Below are 18,931 nucleotides of genomic sequence, written 5' to 3'. Positions count from 1 at the left end.
ATGCACATGCAAATTAGCTTATGATGTCATCTTGAGACCTAGTGACTTTCTGAGCGGGCTATCAAATTTAAAACGGTCTATTTTAGTCGACACATGGGCAGTTAATGTTGCTCATGAAGATCGGAAGTATAACAAGAATTTTAGTTATTTCTGAAAGTCAGCTGATCTCATTCATGCTCATTATAGTTTTCATGGCTGTTTTTTGCTGCTGTAGCTAGCAACGTAGGGAGATGACCTCCCCAATCTGCTACCAAGCTCTGATTGTTCTCCACAGTCGGAGAAACAATCGTAAATAGCTGCAATGAGCACAACAGCAGACCTATTTGAAGTGCTGAAAAATTCATAACCAGGCTACAAAAACACCATCCCGCTGCCCTAAATACTCACTAAGGGATCTAATGTGTATTGATATGCAGCTGAAATTTTTCCTAACAAATGTAATTACTCCAGTTTTAGTAACACTACAGCGCCCGGCTGCTTTATGAAATCACTGAGCCCTTATTGAAAATGACACTTAATATTTGTGAGCTGTTTTTAAAGACTTGTGTGTATCCTGTTTGTGTGTACAGACAGAATAGGAAAGTAAAGAGAGGCAGAGATAGTTAGTTCTGGTTTTTTCACAGGATTTAAACAGAATAGTATAGAAGAATCTTGTGTACTACATGTTAACAATCACAGGAAATCAATCAAACTAAATCAAAAGCATTCTTACATTTTTTTTGCCCTCCATGTTATACCCAACAAATCTGCTTGTCCAAGCACTTTAAAATAAATGCAAATGCTATTTAAATCAGGTCTGAAACCACACTGAACTCCAGTGGAAGAGAGGAATGCACAAACGTCGGGGTTGGTTTTGTGGTGTATGTGTACACACACGTGTGCTGGAATGTAATGAATGAGTGTTTACACTAAATTAAAACGGATGTATGTATGACTTACCACGCCTCAATGATCGGTGAGCTACCAAAACCCAAGCGAAAAAACAAATATTTCAGAAACATGTTGACGGTGAGGGGGAAATAAAACAAGAAGCCACTCCATATTCAGCATTACTAGTACAGAAAACCCGCCCCACTCAAAAATAATTCAAATCAAATCAGCTTTCACTTCCTGAGGCATGTGATGCACACTTGTGTGTACGATTGCGCATTTTCTGCTTGTGATTTGCAGCAGTATCTCCTGGTTGTTTCAGTCGTGGGCCGCTTGGGGGTAGGGAAGGGAGGGGGGGGGGGGGGGGTTTGTGGCAGCAGGCTTTATCTAGAAAAGACACTGCGTGCTGAAATTTGAAGCCTTTCAGGGGGGCTGTGATCAAAGTCTCTGTGTTAGATGTGTTGTTGAAATGGATTTTTCATGTTTTCCATAGATCTCGGAGGCATTTCTCCACAGTTGGGGTTTGCTTATCTTTGCGTGTGTGTACAATGGACCACATGGTCAATTATGTCCATAAAAAAGGGGGCTATTCTAGCTGCAGATTTCCAGCATAGCCCTTAAGTGCCTGAGAGCTAGCTTGTCTTTTTTTTTTTTTAGTTTTGTGGTTGAAACAAACAGAATATAAATCAAATGGCAAGATCAGAGTGATTTAATAAATACAGAAGGCAGTGAATATTCAGCTTATGGCCTCCTTTCTTCCCTTTTATCTTTGCTGTGTCTTCGCTCCAGCCTCCACCTTGCATCCTTACGCAACCACTACTCCTCACATCTGCCAGTCTGCGACCCGGGGCCAGCCTCCTCTCCCTCTCTCTCTCTCACAAGAACCATTTGAACAAACAGCTGAATGACATCGGTAATAAAAACCAGTTCATGGCGATGCTCCTCACAGGGGGGCTGTCTGAGGTTACGGCGATAACTTTTGTTCTCGGGATAACAGCAGGGAACGTCGTGGGTTTCACACGCTCCGTCAACCAGAGGACAGGATGACCTCGATAGAACATTAACTTGATCCTCAGCCAATTTGATTCCCCTTTTTTAGTTTCGCTCACAGAAAAAAACGTTCATGACTATGGGATGTGACGCTTCCAAGATTCAATCTTTAACCAAAAAAAAAAGAAAGCCCTCATTTTCAATAACAGAATAGATTTGCGGCGGGGCTGAATTGAAAAAAGGAGCATGTCAAGGGTTTTTTTCACACATGCAATATCTTCAAGTTAATACTTGGGTCCAGACTTCAATCTCAAACACTGAGCTGAGTTGTGATTCTACTCTAAAAGTCTCTCCTGCTAGATTTTCTTACCATTCTTAGGTGTGCGTGTAGGGCTACCTAGAGCCACATGGTTATAGTTGTGCTGATGGGTACCTGCAATGACAAAAGCAATGAAAGATCCATTCAGTGTCCATGAGGGATGTTCTGTATCAGACCAAATACAGTTTGCAGTGTGAGGGTGACAATTGAAGAGATAATTCACTTAAATGCTCATTTAGTAGCATTTTTTTTTTTAGATTATTCACAAAATATAGACTTCTAAACAAAAGTGTGTGCATTTAAATGGAGAGTGTCAATCCACATCGTTATTCTTCAATTGCTTTGAAACCTATTTAGTGAGTGAAATATCCCTTTAATTTCCTCAAATTAAGGGTATGGACATTTATAAGGATGAGAAAGATTGTGGAATGAGTGAATCTACAGTAGGTGGAGTCCACTGTATAACCTCAGTGTTACCCTGCAAAACATTTACATCAAACAGAATCCACAGAGTCAGAGACTACAGTGGAAACATTACAAATGGGAAGAAGTTTAAAAAAAAAAAAAGATACAGGGCTGGTATACAATATTTATCACATCCTGTCCTGAAACAAGCAGCCTCTCGTATGCTTTAAAAACTGCATTATTAAAGAGTAAAGACACAGAGACTGGATGAATCCATGCATTCATCAGGAAAAAAAAGAAGCCTCGAATGTGGAACTGCTGCTGAAACCACAAACTGAGTCAACAGTCAAGCGTCTTCACCACTGTGACCGCACACGTCACATTTTGAAAAAGCAGCTGCAAACTGATGAAACACGAGCTAATTTCTGAAACACATTCACCGATCTCACAACACAACACATAAGCAGCATGAAGAAACACGCCGCAAATACAAAAAACCTGCAGAGCATACAGAACAACACGTTTTCATGGTATGTTAGTGATTAAAAGGGAAACTGTACACAATGCAAAACACTGAACACTCAGTATCACTCAGTAGGGGCTCGGGGGCGGAGGGGGGCAAAAACACTGCAGTTACATGCAACAGACATGCACCTAAACCGTTAAGCCACCAGGGTGCTCCACCAAATGAACCGTGTGTATCTTCGAGGTCTAACAAATGTTTTGAATGCATTTCCCTCCTCATGAAAAATTTGCAGAGCTGATTTTTTTAAAAATTCTTAAAACTTGCATTGCTTACATCCATGCTTGCTAATGTCTTCTTCTTCACTTTTCATTTAACCTTTATTTTACCCAGAAGTCCCACTGAGATCAAAGATCTCTTTTACAAGAGCGACCTTGCCAAGCCGTACAGAAGACATAACATTAAAAATACATCACATACAACACATAGAACATATTTTACAAAGAACCACAATAAAACAAGAGCAGCTGTTTAACACACAGTAACCTCTTATGAAAAGCAACTTCCATCACTATGTTCTTTTTTCATGCCCTTAAATTCTTTTTAGCTTGAATTTAAGTAGCAGAATCCGAGTAGCCACAACTTGAGTGGCAGAATAGCATGAAACCATTGCTAAGAATGTCTCATCGCCCATTTACAAACAAAACAGGCATACCCACCCATTAAATTAGTATGAATTGGTATGAAAAATTGGTCAAATGATTCAGTGTAACGTGAAAGAAGTCGCTCCCAGTGACAAATCCACAGAGAATTATCAGCTAGCGGCCAGGTAGCTAGCTAGCTAATTAAAAGGATGAAGGCAACGAGGAGGAGGTGGTGAAGAGTTCATTTCTGTTGCTATAGCAGCAGATGAGCCACTAACTCATCTACAAACTCAAGGTGATGACGATGAGGCTGTTTAGCTAGCTAGCTAGTCTAGAACAGTGCTTCTCAAGGGTTTTTGTCATGAGGCCCACTATTCATAACAACAAGTATTTTCAAGGCACACCTTTACATATGAAGACTGTTATGGCCCTATGGAATAGTACAAACCCAACATTTTAGTAGAGCACAGTGTGCCACATCTCATATTATCGCAACTCTCAAATAACTTAAATGGTGAAAATATCGGGTGAAAATTTAAAGATTTCTGGGCTGGAACAAGCCCCAAATGTTTCAAGAACTGCTTGCGAACATCCAACACAATAACTTTATAAAGTGACACCATGTTAATGTTGTTTAAGACTTGTTGCATTGCTCAATGCCCCAAGTTGCCCCAAACCACACAGTCATTGTGTCTTCAATGGAGTTTGTTTAGTTGATATATAACACTCCTGTTATCAGGTGACCAAAGTTCTATAGTTAAGACACACAATGACAGCTAAGCCAACCCTACGTGTTGATGCAGACTATGAGATGCATTTGAACCGTCCTGGATAAATCTAATGAGTGGACCTCAAGTTGATTACCATCAATTTTTATTGTCCCCCCCAAAATTTCATGTGTAATTTAACTCTGTTTCATGGAGTTATTTCTGTATTTGCAGGGTATTGAAGCAACATGTGCCGTGGTGTTCTCTTTGCAACATTTGATATAATAGTGGCACATATGTTGGAGAAGTACTGAAGATATTTTCTCTATTTGCTTGTGTTTTTCATTCATTGGCATATGTCTTCTTAAAAGCGGTTGCAGCACGTTGAGCGCTCTCCTCTACCGTAAACTAGTCCTCCATCTCTGGTCATTACCCCTGTTCCTCTGGCTCTTAGTATGCATGAGGTCGGTCTAATCAGCAGTAACAGTCTGCGGTCTTGTCATCTGGCGAGCAGAGCCATTTTAATTTCAACTCCGAGAATAAACAACAGTTTCACCCAATCATCTATCCATCCTACTGTGCCGGAGTGTTTGCGGATGACAGGGAGCGTGATGCAGTGGTTCAGCGCTCGGCTGGGCACCGCAGTGTGGAGGTGCTTTAGTTGAAAGATGGGACCTTTACTGAGCCCATTGTACAGAGAAAGTTGATGAATGACAGCTATTCTCAGCAGTGTGTAGGAACGTGTGTGTGTATGGTGTTGTTTATGTGCCGGCGTGGGTTTCGTATGTTTGTATGTGAGGAGGAGGCGCCGATAGATGGAGACCCCGTCGTAGTGCGTTGCCTTCGCAACACATTCATTTGCTGTCTGCTGCTGTGCCTGTTTAAAAATGCATTAGAGCCAACTGCTGAAACATCCATTTACATCTGTCACAGAAGTGAAGGAGGAGAGGGAGGCCCGACGCTCTCACATCATGGGTTTCAATATTTGCTCGAGCTATGGAGATAGATGGGATGTGTCTTCTGTGTGTTCCTTCACTGGGTTTCTCTTTTTTCATACAAATGCTGAACACTGACTCTCACAGAAGAGATTACTCGTGTGGGAAAATTCACTGACATCTGAGACCGTGTCTGCCGAATATATTAAATTAACAGCATTGTAATATAAATACATGTCTGTTTAGTTACTATCTGTGGTATAACAAGAGGGATTTAGCCTTCAGCCAGAATGTAACAGCTTTCGCATGCTGTTTACACGAGAGGTGCCACAGAAAAAGAACAGAAAGTGATCATACTGCGGGTTTTTTTAGCTGGAAGAAACTGTTGCTGAACATGATTCACACTGAGTTAAACTGAAACCCTCTTCAAATAAATGTTGTTTGTCTGCAGATGTATGTAACTGTGAATTTTGTCATTGTGAAGATCATTACTTATTTATCTGTCTGTCATCTGTTAAATAAGAGCTACTCCTCCTCCGCGATGTACTGCTAATAATAATTTATCATCCATGGAAACAGAACTTGCATTCAGCTCTTGGAAACTGTTACTCATTCTCATATGTCAAATATTTCAAATTGTTTTTTCTAAAATACTACAGTATACTTTCTACTGTAGGAACAAACAAACCAGTGTCAAGCACGTTTTAGGTTTAACAAATGTACTGTCTTGCCTTGTCCCCTCTAAAAAACCTTTTATATACTACTAGTATGCTTTGCCAAAGACAATTTAACTGCATTACAACTGCCTGCATTACATTTACTTTACCTATATTGCAGAAAAGAGTTTTTCTTTACTAAGCTCCAGTCTACAACCGTCCAACTAGTCTATCTTGTGTCCCATGCGTTGTTTACTGTAGGTAACCAAGACCAGGACAAGGACCAGGACCTGTGTTTTAAGTTGCCAAAACATGACCATAAAAATGTGAATAGTGGTTTAATTTCCAGGAGCACATAATGTAGGAAAATACATGAAAAAAAGATCAGAGAACATTTCTGTAGATATGTTCTATATGATTTAAAAAAAAATTGGGGGCAGCATTTTCCTGTACAACATATGCTAATGTGGAAGGCAGGTAATTATTATGAATGTGCCATTCATCACTAGTAATATGTAAGTAAATATATATGAATTGTGATGTTAAACTGAAAAATATCCACTAGTTGTATAACTTATAGCTTCTATGCAACTACCAAAAGAGGAACTTCTCAAAGACACAAAAGATGTTATAGAACTGACTATTCTGACAACTGAAGTCTCCCAGATGTCACAATTAATAAGTATTATGTTCTAAAAACTGAGCAGGGCTCCTTCTCTTTCTAATACAAACTTTAAAAGTACAGTTACAGAACTCAGACATGGACCAGTACTATGCAACGTTCTTGATCTCTAAGAAGTTTCGTCTCGTTCTGGTGATTTCTACTCAAGACCCAGTCTGACGGGTCCGGAGAGACGGGCCGAGCTGAACGGCCCACTGAGAAGAAGCGGAAGACTGTAGCTCATTAAGAACCTGGACAGCCATGTTCAGCAATCCCTTCGTAATCTGGGGACCAATTAACCATATTCAAGAAAGAGTCCCAGCACAGGCAGCACCCCCCAACCTCTCTGAGCCACTGGGCTGCTTATCAGCACGGAACACCCTGGTGCACCGGCACACTCGTCACCCCCTTGAGCTGACAGTGCAAAATAACCTCCACCTACCGTGTCGACTCCACCATTACCAAGAAGCAGCCCCACAAAACAATTTGTCAGTGATGAAGGGAGCTTAAAGTGAAGGGTGAGACCCCCTGGATGCACTGCTGTCCATTAGTCATTGCCTTCATCTGCTTAAATGGCCACATTAAAATAGATGCTGCTGCTGTCTAATCATACACAAGGTTGATTATTTGTGATTGACATGCTCTCCAGATTGTTGGGTTAAACAGGGTCCCCATTTAAATTGCTAAATGGATGTTTTTCTGTCAGTATGTTGATGACGCAGCTGTGTGTTTGTCAGATGGTGCCAGTCTGATTTAGTAGCTGAATCAACCATACACCTAAAACAAGGGACAGCAGAGACAACTCTCAGACACTTGCTTCTGGATACAGTCGCCCGCAACTCTGCAAGACGATTACTCACACTAAATTCGCCTTCACTTATAACCGCGTATCTCCAGAGAATACCTCCTTAGCGAGTTTGCATAATAGCATCCAGATGGCATGCAAGTGACTCAGTAATCTGACATTTGGTGTGGCATTTTGTTTCACATCACACTTCCAAACATCACATCCACATACAGCACGCAGGGGGAGGCAAGAGGAGGCATGCTGAGCTGACCACTGAACACCTTGAACCTCACGCCAAGGTTAAATAAGCATTTGCAGAATCAATCCCTGTTGCATGCTTTAAGGTATCGTGCAAACAATCAGAACATTGATTTCTAGGAATTTGTATTCTGTCCAACAACTGATCACCCATATCGTAATATCTAGTAAGTTCTCTGTGTGTTTGTGTACAAGCACAATCTCTTGTATTTCTATAAAAAGCTAAATCATTCTGAGAGTAGAGATGAGGCAAATGAAGCCCTAGAAAAACACTCATCTCTGTGAGAGGACTAAAGGGGAGGGGAAATAAGCTCACAAACAAACACGCAAGGTCATCAGAGTGTTTGCCTGAACAACTATTCAACCTCCAGAGGTGAGCTCCCGAATATCAGACTCAAGCAACACCCCAAAACCCATCGCTTTGGGCCATGATGAACAACATGCACAGATGGGTTAAACATTAAAGAGAACCCCGGAATAAATGAGTGGAGAAACAACAAATGCAAAAGCTGACATACAAGCCCAGTAAGTCTAGGAATAACATTCATATTGAACGATTTGACATCTAATGTTGTATGTCCAGTGCCAGTGTTCAGTGCTAATGCAGTGAGTAATGCATGCTATTTTTATGTAGCAAGGTAGAAATTAAGGGATGTCAGGGTGGCAGACAGGTGACCTCAATGTGTTTTTAAAACACTGGAATTGAATATAATCGAGATGTTTGCAGAACCGTCCAGTGTTATCATATTGTTCTTGACCGGCAATAGAGTTGTCCACACAGGGGACAAAAGCTCACTGAATTGTTTGAGTATGACAATGAGGCTATGTGAATCACAGTTGTTAGACAGCACTCTCCACTGCAGTCATCGAAATGGAACAATTTTGTTCATTTCTTCAGAAGAGGTTCCACACTCTCAAAGAACACACGCCAAGGAGCACTTAAGCTGTTGTCGAGTCTCATTGTGGCCATAAGACCTCGCTACAGAGCAAAAAGTGCTTGAAAGTATCAAGTTTGTACGATCTATCATCTGACCTCTCTGAAGACAAAAGTCTGTTTGTTAGATTGACCATTTCTGAAAATACATAAACGGTCACATGCAGCTCCAACCACTTCTGGTTTAAGATGTGGTATGACAGTCTGAGGAGCACTTTGGTCGGAGCATACTGACACCCTTAAGCAGGCAACTATTGTCCCCTCTGGACTACTTTCACTTTTCATTTACTATTTAAAGACAATGCTGTTTTGTTTTTGATTAAAGACCGTTTCGGTTCTTCTAGTCCATGGAGCCAGAAAGGACTCTTAGGGGTTTTAAGGGGAACATAATACATTTCCATATTGAACCTGCAGGTTATACAGTTGTTAATGTTATTAAGCCAATTATTTAAAAGATACTGATTTGTTTGTTTTGTATCTATAACCATCTATATGGAAGTGTAAGTTTCCTTTTAATTTAATGTCTATAAGGTATGTAAGGAAGTAGGATAAGCATACTCTGTGATTATCTGAAGTCTAATAAAGGATGGCAATGCTCCAGTCGAGCAATCCATACAAATAACCTCGATATAGGTAGTAAACTGCCACCAGACTTTAAATAAATTCTCCTGAGTTGTTCCAGTTATATGGTCTCAGGAATTATTTCATAGTAAGCTGAAGAGGTGGCTACAACTACAGCAGCAGAAAGAAATGAAGAAATGCATGACATTCATTGGGATTTGTCATGTTGTGGAGACTGGAACAGGGGCTTAAGGCAGAAAGCTGCAGTGCTCATGCCCCACCCCTAGACCCCCCACACTTTAAAAACCACTGCGCCACCCCTGCCCCTAAGACAGTGTGTTGATTTTTAATTTGTCACCCGCGTGTTGCCTCTTCTCTTTAAGAGAGAAAATTAAATCCCTCAAATATTAGGCCACTATGCGTAATTTGAGCTTTATACTTGCAAATTGGTTTTTAAAAAATGAAATCCTGCAGCAGCATACGCTTTATGCACCACATGTGAATAAGCACCTGAGAGCAGGAAACTTCTTTCACTGCTTTGAAAATGCAGTCTAAGTAGATGCGGTACAAATGGTGGTGGACACAGACATACTTCAAAACCCTGACAATACAGACAGACAGGCACAACTTAATGGAAACCCTAAAGGCTTGGTATCTCTCAGCAACACAGAGGAGGAGGGGGGGGGGGGGGGGAGTAAGTAAGTAAAGGGCTAGAGAGACAGAAATACTGTGGACACGGGATGAACCAAGACAGAAAGCAGATAAGAGAAGGAAAAGTATGAAAAAGGAGGATGTGGTGGGGCACTGAGATGAAAAGAGAAGCGAAACTGCAACATGGGCCAGTGATCACAGGGCACATCTCCACCCACCACCACCACCACCACCCCCCAACTCCACACCGCCCACCCCAGATCTATTAGAGAGGCATTCTCAGCTCTCTGCTCCACTCTTTTCACGACATCCCCCTTCTAAAACCAACAGCCCTGCCATCCCATTAGCCTTGCCAAGTTGAGCTACTAGCGTTCTGAAAGGCCCAGAGGAGGTGGAGGGGGTTACAGAGGGGCACTCTGTGTGTGCGTGTGTCTGAACGTATGTGTGCAAAATGTGTGTGACAGGTATGAATGTGGATGTCTCTGTCCCACTGGGTCTGTTGACAGCTTGGTGACACCAACACGTCCCTGCCCTCTTCTCACAGCGAAGGAGTGGGAGGAACGGCAGGCCACCCCCGGGATTGACATTTAACAACTGAAAAGGAGTGTTCACATTTAATCGCTAAATGTTAACTGCCATAATAGCCCCGCTTCGCTCGGTTAGTAGGGGACAAAGCTTTAGGCCCCCTGGAAAGAAGTAGTCCCACCTCCTCATTGATTTCACTGACAGAGCAGGAGGCTTAACTCTGACCCAATTGCAACACTGCTGATAATACTTATAAGTATATTTATAGCACGTCTAGCTCTGCTAATTTTAGCTTCCTGCTGCTCATTCTTAACAGCGAGTGGCTACTGTGTGAGTTTCGATTAAACTAAAAACAGGAGAAGGCTTAACCTATATCTTTAAGAAATAGTCTCATTTCGCTGTCACTGTTTGATATGATTCATTCTGTAGCTAGTTCAGAAAAGCAGTTTACCTTGAAGAAATAGAAGTTAGCATGATTAGCAATAGCTGCCAACACAACAAAAATAAAAGCACACGCAGAAACACAAACCTCACCAGCAGATACAACACACTGCACATTAGACAACCTGCTTTGGGAATATTCTATTTAACTATCTTCATGCAAATAAAGCTAATTTGAATTTGAAAAACAGCACTGGGAATATTGTTGACTAGTGATATCTGTTAGCTTGAGTGTAGCGTACAGTACAACCACCAGAGTATTAAATGCTTGGCACCAAAGGTCTCAATAATATAAAATAAAATGCTTGGAAGCATAAAAATCAGAAGTTGAATGTGAGGTAAAGTAGAAAACAGAAGTCAAGAAACTTTTTTAGCTCCAACATCAGAGAGTGTGCAATAGCTGAAGATTGAAATGACTTGAAAGGATTTTCAAATCATTTCCACTCTCCTGAACTCAGCATATTACCTGGCACCGGAATATTCAAACCAAGTCCTGAACAATATAGAGCCACCGTTGGTAGAATTGTTATGTGATTATAGCATCTTTCAATTCTTTTTTTTTTGATGGCTTAGCGTTTTAGATAGAAAAATGAGACAATACTGGTGAAAATCAGTGCTGTCTGGCTTTCAGCCGGTTTGTCTTAGCCTTCGGATCAAATTCACAAATGTGACACAATGTGGTAGGTAGGTTTTATTTTCAAAAGAGAGCCGCTGTGCTTTCTCAGACAGCTTTGAGAACCACAGCAGCCTCCACTACTCTGATTTTCTCAATAAAATGAACTTTATATCATGCATAGCTTATGGGAGGTCAAAGTTATGATGGCAGCAATTTTACTGCAGGAAAAGTTAATTTGTTCATCTCTCAATTTCTAAATGTAACTCTACACTTGAATAAAATCTCAAGTTTTGGGGTGTTAGCTTTAGGAGTTTAGGGTATAAAATGCTCTAATAAAAGCATATACGGTAATAAACCTAAAATACTTTAAAAAATGTCAAGCATAGCAGAGAATATCAGAGCACACAAGGATATAAAGTTAGACTGTTAGTCTTTTTGCAGTTATTGCCTTTGGTGTGACAGTGGTGTAAGGGTATGATTCATCACATAGGAGTAGTAGAGGCTGTCAGCCACAATGTCTTTTTTGATACTTCCACTGTGGAACACCAAAGCCAGAAACTGTTCAAATCTTACACATAGTGATATCAATTTGGTGCCCTGGCCTCTGGTTCCACAGTACAGTGAAAGTCTATCAGCCATCTAATCCACTGATATTACAAACCTCATTACAATTTTAGATAATTTAATTACGGTTATTGGCCATTTTACCACAGTGAAACTATAATTATAGAAACTAAACAGCAATGTAGTTCAGATTAGATAACCTTCACTTCAGATAACCATCTGTATACCCAACATCTGCATACACAGAATATTTCTAAATGGCTGTGCTAGTCAGTTTTAGCTACATCTCGTGTCTGCTAATGAAAAAAGCAATTAACGCATGTTTTGAAATGGTTGAACTTAATAGCTGTGCTGAAATACTCCGATATGATTATGCATTCACAGATACCTGCATTAATGAGTCACTGGAGCCGCAGATTGCAACGCTCATGTGTTCCTCCGAGTGCAATAAAATCCCAGTACAGACTGCTTCCATCCACATTGCCAGTAAGTATCACTCTTTATCTCATAACTCACAATCACCCCAGGACACCAAGGGCCAAGTAGTTACTTGACATGTCACTGCCTCTCCAGCTTGACAAATGGGCCATGTTAGTCTCAGCAGGGATGGGGAAGGGCAGGAGGTCGAGATGGACTTCATATCCAGTTCATTTTAAAATGTGATAGACAGTGAACCCATTGTGGACTACTGTGACCCTGGGTGTTAAAAGGCAATAAGAGATCCATTTTATTGAAGTAGTGCTTCATGATGTTCCTACAGAGCCCGTCTGGTTTCATTCTGTTCGTGCACTACATAGCTATGAGGGGACTCTCTGGGTCTAGAAGTAATAATCTTTCCTGAAAATTAAACAGTGCAACAGTTTGGCATTTTCATCTGGTGTCACATTGCAGGAATAACTCTCTTATAGAAAAGCCATTTCCCCCAACAGTTGATTGACATACCAACCGACTCCATTTGCGGGCTGTTGAAAAGCAGACTTCCTTTGAGAGGAGGCGGAGGGCGAGGAAGAGGTAGAGGAGGAAGAGGAGGGTCCGTATATCGTAAGCAAGGATAAGCACAGATTTATCTGATGTCTTCTTAAAATAAAAGAAGTAACATCATCAAAACTGCCTTTATCCATGCCTTTATAGACCAGCCCTCCTCTCCACTGAGACGGACAGAGTCGAAGACCACGCACACCATAGAGGTTAGGACATTCACTTCAGTAAAGTGGACGACACAGAAAAAGCTTCAGTGAAACAGTTTAAAACATACATTTCAAAGGGTAAGAATTAGAACAGAGGAGTGAAATGGGATCAGTTGGGTTTTAAGGCACAACACAATGAATAAAAAAATACAATGTGGGCCAGCTGCAACAAACATCAAGAGGTACAGAATATTCTTATTTACATACAGTTTGGCCTAGTTTGGTTAGATTTTTCATTAATTAGACCCAAACTCTACTCACACAATGGACTTCTGAGTCGAAAAACAAAAACTCTACTGCAGCTGAAATCTCCTCTTTACAATGTTTTCCTGTAGGTGAGCCCACATTACAACAAGACTAATTCAAACAGAACTGGATAGGGGTGTAACTGTAGGTACATGCATCCCATATTTGGTACGAGATGTTCAGTTTGGTATATGAGCTCAATAGTGTCAAATTAGGGCGAGATCTTGGCATATGTAGATCACCTGGATAGCTTTGACAATGGGACAGGTTTTGTCTATTAGCTTGGCCATGCTACTAGAGTTAGTCCCTGGATGTTGATGGACGCAAAATAATCTGGAGTGTTACGGATATCCAATAAGCGACAGCAACAATGGACGAACCTGTGTTCCAACCTTCTGAACTGAAGTTGGGTAACATTTTGTCTCTAGAAACAGAGACAATCAAACATACTGGCTTAAACCATTTGGGTGACTATCATCCTGATGGTCTATTACAGGCTCCACTATAATGTTCCTCAAAGTGCGGTTTTAGTCCATTGTGTGCACCCTGTATATAAATTAGCACAAACTGCAGTCAACCAGGAATTATCCACTGCCCTGACATTTACTCTTAGTGCCAATAGATGGACCAGCAAGTACGTAACTGTGTAAAACAGGAGTGAGATACATAGTGTTGCTAGTTCTTAACAAAAACAGTCTACCTGTGCACCCAGCATCTCTTTGCAGTGTTTCTGCTGGTTGCCTGGTAGCCCAAATATCCCACATTTCTAATCCTTTAAGTTGATGATAATGCAATATTCTGCACTAGTCTTAATGGGCATTTTAAGGATTATGTTTTATTTTATTCCATGGTATTTAAAAAAATTCTTTAATCTTGTTTCGTCAACCTCGTAAAGACAGGAGATGTGGGCGGGAGATTGGGGGTGCACGCCTGGAATCAAACCAAGGGCATTGTGATTAAACATTAAGTTATCAGGTGGCCCCTTAAAGGATATTTTTTTACTAGACTGTACCAAACTGTGGATTTTTACCTACTGTTACACCCCTACAACCAGAGCACAGAGACCAGACTACACACATATACTCATCACACAGACAGGAGAGCTAAATGTCAAGGGGAAAATACACAGGTTAGGTATATAGATAAAGGTCAACGGGAAAAGGCACCAGACTACGATCAACACTCCAGGTATAAGTTGCCTCCAAACACTGATCTGGATCTGAATCTTACTTCAGATTACCACTATTAATCATTAACAGCTTCATAAGTAAGACACAGTTTTCGTGTACAAGTGGTTAGAGGCAACTTTGACCCTTTAACAAAGAATCCATCCCTACCATGGTGACTCTGGGAGCGGACCGGCCAATGTTTTTCTCCTAGAAAACAAAACCAAGCGGTTATTTATTAGATTGTGCTGCTTGTACGGTAATATAACAGAAAACACAGTTACACTCATCAACCAGCAGTTATAGCAGTAGTTGGACTGAAAAAGCAGGGTCATGGTTACATTTACAACACCAGTTTCGGTTATAAGTGAAATTGTCAATTTTTGTTAAAACAGGCATTTGTTGCACTCCAATATCAGACAATAAAACATTATAAAAAGCTCAGTTTTATGCATAACAAGTCAAAGCTGCCCACATGTCACAGCAACAGCTATGTGGACACACGTTGTGCAGAAGGCTGCGGGAAATGAGAACAATTTTAGTGCTCGGATATATATCGATTGTGTTACATTTTATCTTCCCATCAACTACAAGCTGATGCCACCTGACACCATGACACAAAGCATCAAGTCACCCCCTCTCTTTCTCTCTCTGTGTCCACCACACAAACACAAGTGTAGGGGAAGACAGAGAGGAGTTGGAATTTCAAGATAATAGAGAGAGAGAGAGAGAGAGAGTATAGGGGTAGGAGTAGAGGATAATAAGAAGAGGGGAGGAGGTGTAAAAAGTCACCGTTGTTCCCCACACCCTGACACCGCAGGGCTCCAGCCATGCGGCACTTTGATCCATCACTATCGATTTACCATCAGCTTCTCATCGCCGCTGCCTCCCACACAGCAACACACAGCAACAGGGATATGCGTTCCCCAGCTCTGAGCGATATGCACACCAGTTTTTTACCTTAAACCCACTGACCAAATGAACCCCTCATTGGTTTGGAGTACATGGATGATAAGAGGTGGGTGTGTTGAAACTTGACAGTGTTGCTGTAGATACACTGATGAGCATAAATTGCAGATTTTTTTCCACATGAGAGTACTTACACCAGCGGGAGGTTTATATTATATTCCCTGTGAAAGAAATATGCAAACAGCACGTCACTACTAAAATTCTAAAATACACATAACATCAGTATGCGCAGCGCGAGGGCACACACTGTAGATTTGCATTACACTGCTGTATTACATCCACTGTAGAGCACACTGTTTTCTGCCTTGTATCCTTCTGTCAATTCAGAAAAGCTCCTCTCATCAAAACAAGAATACTTTAAGTAACTCAACTATTTACTGTACATTAAAGAGACACTGCGTTACTTTTGAAAGAAGAAAAAGCACGTGTTTTGTGTCGCTAATAAAAAGTTGACCTCAATGAAACACCAGCTTGCTTAATTCATTACATTCTGTGATTTTGCTGCAAAGGTCTTACTTGGTCTGATATGACCATTAACAAACCTTAGATAGGTGTTGCTGTGTAGCTACTTGATTTCCATGTCATTTTACTGATTATAGGATTGGGTTTTTTTATCTATTTAATCTTGTTAGATATAATTATTGTATGGAGTGTATTGTATTTATCTGTTAAACACTTAAAACTCACTTTTTAAAAGTACTATACAATTAAAGTGTCATTATTATTAATATGGGGGCGTTAAATATAATCCATAACCTTGAAAATATGAATGACAAAGGACAACAAACAACACAAGCAGATTTCTGGCACAGCTTACAGCAGCTAAATAATGAGCTTGCATCTTCACATCAGTGAGTAAACCAATTAAACAAAATATCATAAATGTCTTCTGCAGACGTAACGTATCACAGTGCACAATAGCAGAAAATAGTTTTTTAAAAAAATCATTTGAAGAAATGATTTTATTTTAATATTGGCAGTCCTGAGCCTCCATACATGGGTATTGATCTGCAGTTCTTGATTGCCCCTCTTAGATTTATTATGGTCGTTTTGACCTCAGGAGGCAGTAAAATGTGCACTCTTGCACCTTAGAGGAGCAGGAAACACCGCTGACATCAGTCTCCTACTGTACGATGTTAAGCAGGGACACTGGTGATTCCGCCAAGATGACCTTGAGAGTTATTCCAGTCGATAATCAATCGATGGCTTGATAAATCCATCAGACATGTAATGCAAGGCCGACGTATTGATGGGTGTGGAGTATTTCGTCCAGAGGACACACTCTGTCATTGTCCTGCATCCTTTGTCTGTCCATATCTGATGCCTTATGGCTGGTGAGAGGGGATAAAGAGGACGATGCAGACGCATTTCTGCAGGATGGGACCCGGTGAACTCAACCATACAGGCAAGCTTTTGTAGCAGCAAAATGTATTTCTTTTGCATTGGTTCAGGTAATGCAGGTAATTCATCTGTTCGTGACCCTGCCGTATGAGCTTGAAAGGACCAAGCTGAGCCATTTGTAGTCCTCAACGCATCGGTTTACTGGGCCGAGTGTTCCAGCTCGGTTATTTTGAATCAAAATGTGACAAGAAACCTTGATGCTCAAGCGTTAGTTACAGTTCTCCTGACTCGACATTATGCAGTGTGTATTTATGATGTGCAATGTTTTAGTCAACAGAAACTTGTAAGGTTGAAGTGTGCTCCGGGAAGATTTAACATTTCCCTTCAACGCTGCACAACCAAACAATCCTCATTCCACAGTGTTGCCATGTAAAGGAGTCACTTATTTTGATGCACTTTTCTTTTTTTTGCAATGCAGGGAGTGGAGATAAATTAAAAGGTTCAAACCTGTCTGTCAGCGGAGGGATGGAAATTTTTAAAGCAGGGTTACAAATGACATAAGTTTAGCTGGCAGCTCAACAGTAAACAGCATTGGTTGTGCTCCTTAATTGGAATAGGACAGTGTGTTTACCGTCGACTGCTAAACCTGAATGTAGTCAGCAGGGGTGATGCTGTAACAGGCAGAAATGCCTGACTTTTCGGTTAAGCACCACTACGGAGAAAGGCAACTGCGAGTGAAAAGCAGAAGAGGAGTGAGTGCACTGAGGAGACCTCCCTCCCAGGGCAAATCTACTTGCCAGCATGCCCACCATCAGCACTTAACAATGTTTGCTCAGATTTTCAGCCCAAGGTAATTCATTCTTACAAGGACTCTGCTTACATTTTCAGCCACCTTTCCCCCAGCTGGCCCTGCCATATCAGAAAAGGCTATCTCCTGAACTCAATGATATGGAGTCGGCTCAAATGTCAGCCAAAAAACGTGTCGTGTTCACAATAAAGTCAGAGTCGAGTTATGACTCTTAAAAACACAAATCCTGCTAAAAGAACTCTTGTAGGAAACTCTCTATTTGGTCCCTGACCTTTGTTAGGAACAGAACACATGAAAGCAATTGTATTTTGGCTTAAACGTGTAACACAGCTGTGAGTTCATTGATTATAATGTGCGTTTTAGTGACAGTTAAGCTACAAAATGAGAGAACTGACTCCAGGGGCTGCTGCCATACTGTGATGCATGTAGCAATAAAGCTAAATGTTTTTTTATGACTGCAAGACTTCACATACTCTTGCATTCATTCATATTAACACACAATCTACGTTATATCTCATAAACCATGTTCGCTAATGGTGTTGACTCATTCAGCTCAAGAGCCTGGGAGCTGCAACCGCATTCAAACAAACGGATCATTCATTTATCGCCACATGTATCATAGTAATGTGCAAATTCGGAGCTTTCAGTGTAGCACGCAAAGCTGCTGTTATATTTACTGCCTTACTGCTCAACGGTCTGAGATGGAGGAAACCTGCACTTTTGTAATTGGGATTTAAAGGATTATGCTTAATTATTACATTGGGGTCTTTTTTTGTAGTTTTGGCCTTCATGTATCTCCGTATAGTGATCAAGTTGATTGCTAAATGAGGTTAAATAGCTCAAGAAATAGGCTGCAGAGCAGTCAGACATGTTTTAAACAAACTACTAGCTTAGCCAAATGTATTTAACCCTCCTGTCGTCCTCCCGGGTCAAATAGACCCCATCTCTTTTGACTGTTCCTTCTTTCCTTCCTTCCTTCCCTTAATTTTTCCTTCGTTCTTCCCCTCCTTCCCTCTTTCTTTGCTCCCTCCCTCCCTCCCTCCCTTCCTTCCTTCCTCCTTTCCTTCGTTACTTTTCTCCTTACTTCCTTCCTCTTTTCCTTCCTTCCTCCCTCCCTTCCTTCCTTCCTTCCTTCCTCATTCCTCCCTTCCTTCTTTCCTCCCTTTCTTCCTTCCTTCCTTCCTCATTACTTCCTTCCTTCTTTCCTCCCTTACTCCTTTCCTTCCT

General features: G+C 41.0%; 1 protein-coding gene across 1 annotated transcript in view; it reads right to left on the bottom strand.

Annotated features, from left to right (window-relative positions):
* Positions 1 to 18,931, bottom strand: part of LOC134003669 (protein shisa-6) — a 68,412-nt gene that overhangs the window by 7,508 nt on the left and 41,973 nt on the right. The window contains exons 4-6 of the mRNA XM_062442933.1: positions 14,758 to 14,796; positions 2,231 to 2,293; positions 940 to 960 (exon numbers count right to left, since the gene is read on the bottom strand). Coding sequence (XP_062298917.1) covers positions 940 to 960; positions 2,231 to 2,293; positions 14,758 to 14,796 — 123 coding nt within the window. The remainder of the gene's footprint in view (positions 1 to 939; positions 961 to 2,230; positions 2,294 to 14,757; positions 14,797 to 18,931) is intronic.

The sequence above is a fragment of the Scomber scombrus genome, chromosome 21, assembly GCF_963691925.1.
Source record: "Scomber scombrus chromosome 21, fScoSco1.1, whole genome shotgun sequence".
NCBI lineage: Eukaryota > Metazoa > Chordata > Actinopteri > Scombriformes > Scombridae > Scomber > Scomber scombrus.
This window is presented reverse-complemented; position numbering and strand designations above follow the sequence as displayed.